This window comes from Haliotis rufescens, unplaced genomic scaffold (assembly GCF_023055435.1).
Source record: "Haliotis rufescens isolate VD_foot unplaced genomic scaffold, xgHalRufe1.0.p SCAF_7, whole genome shotgun sequence".
NCBI classification, from domain to species: Eukaryota; Metazoa; Mollusca; class Gastropoda; order Lepetellida; family Haliotidae; genus Haliotis; species Haliotis rufescens.
In genome coordinates this window covers 37,899,773-37,910,717 of record NW_025964361.1, presented here as the reverse complement: position 1 = coordinate 37,910,717, position 10,945 = coordinate 37,899,773, and the positions used below count along the sequence as shown (strand labels likewise).

At 38.1% G+C, this 10,945-nt stretch overlaps 1 protein-coding gene across 1 annotated transcript; it reads left to right on the top strand.

The window, feature by feature from the left end:
* The first annotated feature begins 1,864 nt into the window (after positions 1-1,864).
* Positions 1,865-8,955, top strand: LOC124144160. The gene is made up of 5 exons (XM_046513418.2): positions 1,865-2,006; positions 7,483-7,576; positions 7,973-8,089; positions 8,214-8,317; positions 8,611-8,955. Exons 1-5 carry the CDS (start codon positions 1,966-1,968, stop codon positions 8,807-8,809), a joined length of 555 nt encoding a protein of 184 aa, XP_046369374.1. The 5' UTR covers positions 1,865-1,965; the 3' UTR covers positions 8,810-8,955.
* Positions 8,956-10,945: the final 1,990 nt, after the last annotated feature.

Sequence of the window (10,945 nt, the reverse complement as noted above, 5' to 3'; positions counted from 1 at the left end):
ATTAAAGTAGTTTTTCACTTACTGGCTGTTGGAGATGAATAACTAGGGATATCCACCTAATGCTGATTTCGTAAACACTTCTTTTCAAGACTCACCTAGAGCTGTATGTACAGGATGTATGTCTAAAACATACTCTCTGTACCCTTGTAAACAATACATTTGCCAAATTAATCACAGAACAGTCAGTGAACTAGGGGAGATAACTCTTAACTGCAAGTGTATGAATTACAACGTAGATCTAATGTCAGGTGAAATGGGGTTTAACGTCGCGTCCAAGATTATAGCACTGATACAGCGACGTGCATGCACGCGTGTGTGTGTGTGTGTGTGTGGCTGTTTGTACTAGTTCGGACTTATGCTGATTTATATTGCTAGCACACTTAGATACCATGCCGCAGTTTAACATGACACAGTATACTGACTTTGAGCCGACCAGTCCTTGTTTTTTGTCACTCATGCCCGGGCGGTGTGTATCCTTGTTCAAGCTATAAATGGTATGCCCAGACCAAGAACCCGGAATATACCTGTAATACTGCTGTCATACTCACTCGATGTGGTGAGGGATGTTTATCTAGGAGTGAGTGAGTGAGTGAGTGAGTGATGTTTTAGCCATTCTCTGTGGGATCACCTAGGCAGATGTCAAGTCACACTCCAGCTGTCATCCTCGAAATCCACTGTATGTATTCTCCATTCTATTCTATCAAGGCCCTGGTCCCATTCGCTTTTATATAGCTTCATTACAAACACAGGATCGTGGGTTCGAATCCCGACTTGCCTTGATTAGGTTTCTAGGTTTGTCAGCGCCATACCCGTACTCGTGGATTTCACTCCAAAGTGATGAACGCCTTAAACGTGCATCACACGCTGGAATATCGCTGAGTGCGGCATTAAACAACATACAATAATTCTTCGGGTTTTCTTTCCACATGAAGCTCACACGCCGTGATGTAGCCGGAACGCTGTTCTAAGCGGCGTTAAACCAAACTCACTCGCTCACTCGTACAATAGTGTAAGTCAGTATAGAAAACAGTTGGTGTAGAATAGTTTTCTTTGTTTGTTGTTAACGCCGCACTCCAAGAATATTCCAGGTATATGACGGCGACATCGATCTACGCAATGGGGATACGATGACATGTATCAAACAAGTCAGCGAGCCTGACGACCCGACCCTGTTAATTATTCGACAAGCATGTATGGGTTGCTGAAGAACAATTGAATTCTAATCCGGATCTTCTCGGGGGATTAACCCGGAGAATAGTTGGCAAGATGCGAACACGGTATAAGATTTAGCAAAGTGCAGGTGACCTGGGTAGCCTGTTGCTTGGCAACCAGGAAGCATGGAAATTGTATCCCAATTGCGTCGATCGATGCTCATGATGTCAGTCACTGGATTGTGTGGTCCTGATTCCATTACTTCCAGACCGCCGTCATATAGCTGGAATATTGCCGAGTCACTCAACCAACCTGGGACTTTTCCCGTTCCACAAAGCGATCGTAGCACTAAGGTGATCTAACTCCCATACTTTAATAGATAGAAATATATTTACAATACAATTGGCAAAATTAGCAGTAGGTTTATAACAGTGGCTTAAGATAGCCAGGCAAAGTCCCAAATACCGTGTTCTCGATGACAGCGACACCCTGTTAATCCGGACTACCCCGTTCCCCGTGAAATCGGAATTAAGTTAAAATAATATCTGATATCTGGGTATATTTGAGTATATCCGTTTAAGTTAATAAACTTCTAGATGTTCCCACCACTATCGTCCGCTAGGCGGGCTTTCCGGATAGACGGGGCCCGGTCTAACGAGGTTTACTGTATTTATCAGATGTTTGAGCAACCAGCGTTCCTGCATTGCGTCAAGACGTACACAGTACACGCACAGGGACAATGGAAGTCGTGATATCTCGCCAAGACATCACCGGATATCCGTGAAGACATGTCACAGTGACCTAAACGGGGTCATGGGCAAGCGTCACCAAGCAACAGAGGGTGTAGTCCACAGGTAAAAATCCCAAATCAATAGGTACAACAATCCTTATATACATGTCGTATTGTGTATGGTTTATTTAAATTCATCATCGCTGTTGACACATACATAGATGTGTATAAAATTATATATAGCCCGACGCGCTTCTAACCTTACATGTAGTATATATGCTCGTAGTATAAATAGTTTGATTTAACGCATAACATATATGAGATATGCTATGTAAATGACAACTTCAAAAACCGCCATATTTCATACTTGTTTAGTCTCTGAGGTATAGAATTTCAAATATATATCTGTGCTTAAATATACTAGTAACTGCATGGTCGTTTGTTTGCCTGCCGTGAATGGTGCGTAATTTCCTACGTCATCAAGGCCTGTCTCAGTCAATAAGTTGGATAATAAAACTAACATAACCAATAAAACTGCCAGTGAGACTTTAAACTGTTTAGTCACCCTGTGTATTGTTAGTCCTTTGCTGCTCACTGAAGAAATATTGTACCATACAGCTTACAAGCTGTCACGATCTTGCAGACGTGTAGAGAGTCATTCTTGAATGTCAAGTGCAATAGTTAAAAGCAAAGTTAAGCTATTTACCACCGTACCTATAGTCTGTTTACCGTGGCTTCTTGGATTTGTTTTAGTCTGGATGGTCAGAAATGATATATTTGAAAACATCAATTCGGCGACTTTCATCCATGATGATTTTTTAAATAATTCTTATTGTTTTTATCAAAGGTTGCAAATGTGATTTTGATATTATGTTTTTTGTTAAACTAAGTTTGTGAAATTACATGTTTATATGGCTACATACACCTAGCGCCTGATTTGAGAAGTTGCTTACAAAAGAAGTGTGGGAAAAAGTATCCACTCTCAACAGTTCACACTTGAGTATTGATTTTGAATAAGACGCTGTCGTTATTGTACGTATATTGAACGTTATTGTTGTGCTGATGTATATAAGTATAAAATATGTCATTTGGTGATATGCATCTGCGCGTCTATCCGGGCGTTCATTCGGAAACGTGATGAGTCAACGGTAGCTCACGCTGCTCTTGGAGTTTAAAATTATTGACTAAATCCGCTTCACGGATATATTTGATGTTCAACATCGCGACAGACAACTGTAACTGCTATCTGCAGCAATCACAAGGATCAGGGCCACCTGTACCTTGTGTCGAACTTGACAGGGATGTACATGGAATCTTGATCTTCAGCTGCATCATTGATCACGATGACCGGCTGTCTGAGGTCGTGCCTAGAGGAGCTCAAGCTGTGTCAAGATTACCACCCTTGATCACGGTGACCTGCTGTCTGTGGTCGAACCTGGAGGAGACAAACCAATAATCGACAAGGGGGCATGATTGCCATCTCAGACCGCGAGTCCTGCTGGCTATGGTCGAGTCTGAAGCAGATACACCAGTAGTCGACAGTGCGGCATGATGACCAGAGTTGCGTCCCTTTAACTATTTATGGATTCGGTGGTCGTATGTTTGAATCCCATATTCGCTTTGAATAGTTTCCTTAAAATGACCAATAGTCTGTGTTACGTTAGGCTTTCCTCTCGTATTAAGCTGACACACTCGTATTTAACTGAAATTCTGTTCCAAGCGGTGTTAAACTTTTGGGCCTCCTTCCTCCAACGACGGGCTAAGAGTCTTAAGAGTTATCAGGCTAACCTAGGACAGTGAATTCACAGGGAAGTGAGAACAACCATCAAGATTTGACATGACATTTTCATTACTTCATTACTCTGTGAGTTTCACTGTCCTACCTACCTCATGTCCGTGTAGGTAACACAGACTATGGTCATTCTTCCCACACGTCATCATATCAAGTTCTGCATTAAATACCATTCAAAGCAGCGTTCATCCCACCACAACTCACCCCATGCATGAGGTGTTGAGATCCCATCCTGAACCCCCACCCATGCAGTCTGTCTCCCAGACCCTAGAGAATAAATAATAAAAAGGAGTCCAACTCAAGTCTAGAATGATTTGACAAGTCTAGATTGCCTAAATCTAAAAATTATTAGAATTATGCATTGTTCTGGGATCCATTTTGGTTTTGGTTTCTTACTTTGTAGATATATATATATTTAAATATGACAACTTTATTTCTGAGACTAAATCTTAATCTTCTATCCACCCCAAACCCCAACCGTGTCAGTACAGGCGATACAAAGTGGGTTTTTTTTTACTTTCTAGATATATATATTTAAATATGATAACTTTATTTCTGAGACTAAATGTTAATCTTCTACCCACCCCAAAACCCACCTGTGTCAGTTCAGGCGATACAAAGTGGTACTCAAGTTATTACAATATACTTGTTACCAGCGGATTTATTTTTCGTGTGTTGCTAGGCTATCAGTCTACCCGCATTATTCAGACACTTGTTGGGGTTCAAGGAAGCGTACACACAGATGGACAGGTTTCATCACCCCCGGGCAAACTGACCATGGCAAATGCAACTGACCGTATGTAACTGACCTCTTGTGGGGCCACCTCCTTTGTTCAAGTACTTACAAACATCGTTATCATGGCACAGCGCACTTGGGACATTCTAAAGTAGCATGCTACATCCTTTCCTGATTAAACTAAAATGTCACACATGACAGGTCGTACGTTTATCTTTTTCTCGCGGACATTTATGACAAACACCAAGCGAAATGGCGAATTGAGGAAGGAACGTAGACTAAAATCTAGTCTCTGAAATGAACATATCGTACATAAAAAAACAGTTGTTCAGTTATCTTAATAAAAATATAATAAAAAGGAGCCCAGTGACTCTCTTCATTTCCTGATACTGCGGTGATCTAGACTTGCCAAACATTATAGACTTGCATGGGCTGTATTTGATATATATTTGTATCAGGGTCTGTAAGACAGACTAGAAGCAACGCTTTGTTAATCTATACCTACCTCCATTGGAACTGCTGATACTATACCTCCACAACAAATACCCAATACCAACACGACTTCTACGCTATATAGTACTACCACTACCACTACCACTACTACAACAACAACAACCACTACTACACTTCTGCTACTAACCCGTGAAGATCCGGGGTAAAATAGGTCTTCAGGAACTCATGCTTGCCATAAGAGGTGACTATGCTTGTCATAAAAAGGCGAATAACGGGATCGGGTGGTCAGGCTCGCTGACTTGGTTGATGCATGTCCCAATCCATGCTCATGGTATCAATCACTGGATTGTGTGGTCCAGACTCGATCATTTACAGACCGCCGTCATATAGCTGGAATATTGCTGAGTGCAGCTTTATGCAACAAACTAAAAACAAACTTCTGCTCCCATACTTCTATTCTATGATTGTATATTCGAATCACATATCTGCTCTGATTATGACTCTTGGTTTGTCTGCAGCGCATCCATGAGATAAATCAAAGTGGTAAACGTCTGAGACCTGCATCACGTCAGGCTTTTCTTCGCCGTGATATAAGTGAAATATTGTTCAAACAGTTGTAAGATTTACACATTTGGATAGTGTATTGGCGCCCTCGGGTATACCAATGGTATTACAAACCAGACCTATCTCATTTGGTGACATGTATTCAACATAATGAACACAACTACAAAACGTCTTTGCGGATCATTTGCATTCACATTCAGCACTTGTATGTCAACGTCTGATCACAAATTGTTCCAGTCTTATACAAGAATGCCGCATCCGCGCTTTGTTGTTGTTTACATCGCATCATCGCAGACCCATTGTACTTATTTATTGGGTCACGGTCACAGCGACAATATACAGGATCGTATTTGTTTACTACCGTACACGAATTTAGAAAGATTGACAATCAAATGTCTGTTTGTAGGAGATAGGAGAGCATTATATGTATGGATATTCGGATGTATATCATACAAAGTTGGAATATTTATCTGTCGTAAATGATATGCGAGCCACACAAGCAGAAAAATGAAACTCGTCTTCCACAATTTTACAGTATCTCTCATTACGGGGTTTTATTTCTTCTGCCAGTTTCAATTCCAAGCCAGTGTGAACTGCATCTAAATCGGGATAAGCATATGCGAAATTTACAAACATTTATACAAGTTAAATACTCTTCACAGTTTAAAGTCGTCTCATATTGGGAATAGAATGACATTTTTAACTTGGTTGTAAATCACTGATCCTTAACTGTTGGAAATTATCTTTAAAGCATTGTGTAAGCAGAAGTGTAAATAAATGGTCATTTCCTTGAGCTTGTGAAAGCCATACATCTTCAAAACCAAGTTAAAACAGTTTTTTTCTTAGGTTTATGACCCAGTTAGTTTTACCATTACTGTCATAAAGACTAACATATTGTTACATTTCTTAAGTAGGCTAGTACAGGCATATGTGATAAGCGTAACCAGTACTGAAATGCTTTCATCATTGCATTCATATGGAGGGGAAATCTACCACATTATTGATATACAGAGTTTAACATTAAAAAACGATTTACCTGCATATAACTGAATTTTCTCGACAGCTTCCTTTTTATGAAAAACCCATTTCCCGGAGCCATATTATAACATATGTAATATTTTATAATCAAACACTCTGAAGAAAACCTTTAGTTTGTTGTTTGTTTGTTGTTTGACGCCACACTAAGCAATATTCCAGCTATATATGACGGCGGTCTGTAAATAATCGAGACTTGACCAGACAATCCAGTGATTTACATCATGAGCATCAACCACATGTTTAGTCGCCTCTTACGACAAGCAGTCACCTTTTACGGCAAGCATGGGCTGCTGAAGACCTATTCTACACTGTAAAAAATGGGTGTTTAGATCGTTTAGGTAACTAAACGGATTTTGTTTAGAAACAAATCGTTTACGTTTAATATCTAAACAATTTCCATTTAGTCGCCTTACTCGGTACCGTTTAGATATTAAACATTTACTGTTTAATACACATATAAAGCAAATATTAAAAGGAAGCCTTAAAGAACTTTTTTCAAATTAACAAAGTATTAATAATAGAGGAAATACTATGGATATAGTTGTCGGAAATATAACCTCTTCACTGGAATCTTTACGATTTTACTCTTTCTTGGGTGATTTAAGTAACAGATAGATCCCAGTATAAAATAATACGCTCAGTGACCATACAAACAACCCAACACATATCTTAACATACTGTGGACTTCTACATTTTCTATTGTGTAGCTGTTATAAAATTAGTTTGATGTTTTAACGCCACTATTCTAAACGAAGTGTATTTAGTTTGATTAAACATGCATGTTTAGTTTCTAAGCGTCATAGTTTAGTTTCTATATGTATATGAACATAGTGGTTTAGTTTCTAAACACATATCGTTTATATTTACAAAATATCCCAGAAGTTATTATATTAAAGAAACAAGTGGTACTGTCTTTATTTTAACAAAAACTAATGTGAATAAATAGTTTTGGACACATTCGTCATGTATGATTTGAAGGCTCATCACCTGTTTACTTTCTAAACGACTAATGTGTAGATTAAGAGTTATCCCGCCTGTGACCTTGCCCTTTAGACGCGTCCTTTTACCCTTGACGGAGACGCCATCTTACACCACAGTGAGGATCTTCCAGGTGATTTTTTCCTATTTTCTATTTTGGCAGTTAAACATATATTTGGTCAACATCTAAGGCAATAAATTGAATCAGTACGATGTAGGGATATGTAGAGTGAAGATTTTGTAAATACAATGCATTTGACGGTGTTGCTACTTGTGGAGTTTATTCTTCTCTGGTGGGGTGCATGGTCTTCTAGGTCTATCACAGAAAAACTTGTTTTTGCCTGTCCTAATTCTTATGTTATGGAAAGAATGGATAATTTTACTTGTTCAATGTGTTTCTAGACCACAAGTAATCCTTTAAACTATGAACAACACCTTGTCCGATATCACAAACATGACCGAAACTTTGTTGTGACATGCACTGCAGCATCTTGCTCGTATTCTACATCTATCATTTCATATATTGCAGATTTTCATGGAGATCAAATTAATGAAAGGTGGGGAAATTTGGAGGTCAGTGGAAAAATCAACAAATGATTTATTCAACGCCGTGAAGGAAATCATGCCCCCCACTGACGAAGCTGATGTAACACTAAAACACATTATTTTAGATTAGCAAAATTACTAAAACTTTATATTGGAAATGATCACTATTCATTTTAAATATTGAACGTCCATTTAGAAATAATTTAATGCTTTGACTTTTGCAGGAACTAATGGAAGATATTGAGACTTTTCGCTATATGGTGAGGGAAACAGGATATGACAGGGACCGAGGAGCGAAAAGCATCTCAATATTGGAAAAAAATCAAAGGTGTCTTTTACTCCTTCACCCTCTTTTGTCTATTCTTTTTCAATTTACAAAGATTAGACATTTTCGGCATGTAAGGAGTTATTTGTAAGACTTGATTAAAGGTAATTGCTGGGGGCGGTAGTATTTTTTTTAGATCAGTGCGTGTATTGATTAAGGTTATTCTTTTCTTTATTAGATCTATACTGATTAATATATGTCATGAAAATAATAATAGAAATATTAAGTATGATATTATTAGTATTATTATTATTATTATTATTATTATTATTATCACGCATATATTTTGGTTGCAGGAGTTGTCTCCTAAACAAATTGACGAGGAAGCCGATGCTTCGGATCTTTGTAAAGGACAACCGGATAACTGAGGCAATCATACACGCCGACGGGGTAAACCTTCCTGTCATAAGGAACTTCAGGAAGGCAGTGGTCCAGCTGCTGGCCATATACTATGTAGCTTGGCTGGATTACCAGAGGCAGTATGCACAGATGTAAGGCGTTATGCAAGAACTCTTTTTCAAGGAAATCTTTGGTTCCGAAACCAAAAAATGTGTTCACTTCTTGAAGAAAGTTGAAGCATGCATGATTTACTTGACTAGATTGACATGTTTCCTTATGGCAAAATAAAATGTTTAATTCTACATTTCTTTTGTTAAAAATGTGTTTATCCCAGTTATGTACTTTTTATAGGTATGAGGACATCATATGATATTGATTCTAGCTTAATTCAGTTATACAGGCGACCGTTTAGGCACTAAACGGGACTAAACGCTAAACGCGTTTTAAAAGTGGAGACATTTCAGTGTTTAGTTTTCTAAACGCATAGCGTTTAATACAAGGTGTTTAGTAACTAAACATGCATATTTATAAACCTAAACGTTGGTGTTTAGAAACTAACAAGTAGTGTTCAGAAACAAAACGCTAAACGCGTTTTAAAAGTGGAGACATTTTACCGTTTAGTTAACGGTTTAATCGCTAAACGATCGTTTTTTCTGTGTACCCCGGATCTCCACGGGTCAAAACCTATGGTAAATAGGGTTGAAGACATGTGATATTTTTCAACAGAGTAACTAAAATCATTTTACTTCGGACTGCAATATTATTCAAAGCAGGTGTCCATGATAAGCTGTTGCTGAAATATAAACCCAAGTATTAATAACCGTGTGTAACTTTCACAAGTTGTCCATTAAGATACCATTTCTCACAGCTACTCTGTCGTCCGCCTTTTTTAAATATTACATTTTTTTTAGAAATATTGGTTTAAACATATTTTCTACTTTAGCACATTTATGTAGAATGAAATGGAGGTGGTAAACAAGCAACAATGCATATCTCAAAACCGCTCCCGATGATTACATACCGTATTGGACGTAATAAGGGCTCAGGGCGCTCTCAAAATTAGAAATAGGGGGCTCTTGTTAGAATAATTATAATATTGGTGAAAAAAAACAACAGAGTTGAAAGATCGTAAATTTCTACGTTTGAGGACCTGAAATGATACAAAGGAGTAGTCTGCGTGTATTATACACGACAGATATATTTTTCCCGAATTTAATTGCCCATAATTAAGGGTACATATAAGACACGAGTGCGTATTATACACGAATAACTAAGTCTTGTGTACATTGATCAATCGGAAGAGGTGCTAATTGGGATTGTTCACTAGCCAATATATTAGCAAATATCACCATAGGCGCTTATCAGAGCGGGCCGCTTATTACGTAGAATACGGTACATACACTGGCAGTTTTAATGCATACATCAAAAATACAAATATCATGTAACAATATAAGAGAAAGGTAGACTTAATGTACAGCTCATGTACCACCAACGTAGTTGACATTACTATAAAAGACTTAAAACATAAAAGATTACTTCCACACTTACGCAGTTAACATACACACTGTTATAGAATGCTGTATAAATGGCTGACCGAGTTCAAATCTTTTAGATTTAGTAATAAACATATCAACGGATTCAATGATGTTATTGTTAGTCAACTTTTCCAGATTTGGTTACCATTAAGAATTGTTTGTGAATTATATCCACGGTAGTAAAAATACATATCGTGCCTAATATTTGCAAAAATCTTAAACGTGAGCAGATAGTGAGAATCATCTTCTATATATATGGTGACCACATGCACAATCTGCTCTATCTGATATATATGTCTATTAACCTTGACAGCGTTTAAATCACTACACCAGTGAATAGTGAATAACTTCGAGTACCAAGATTCAGATCGAAGAGAATGTCGGAAACTACTGGGTCTGATATCAAAGTCTTAAATTCATAGAACGAGCATTTCTGTATTCCTCTGGTAGCAAATTCCCAATCTTGACCGTGTCAGGTAAAAAGGGATTTAGCATAGTTATGTTCTGCAATTAATGTTTTGCAAATTATTACAGTTTCTGAGGCTATAATTACTTATATCAGACACTGTTCCAGATATTAGCTCCGAAATATATTCTGGTACAAGGGGATACATTTTATACAAAATTACCTACACCCGTGCCCCCTTGTCCGCCTTTGAACAGTGGCAAGGGAAGACACACCAATTCGTACATTTACCCTAGTGATTGTCCTGAAGGAACTGTCCGCAAGAAAAAGATAAACTTACGACCTTTTTTA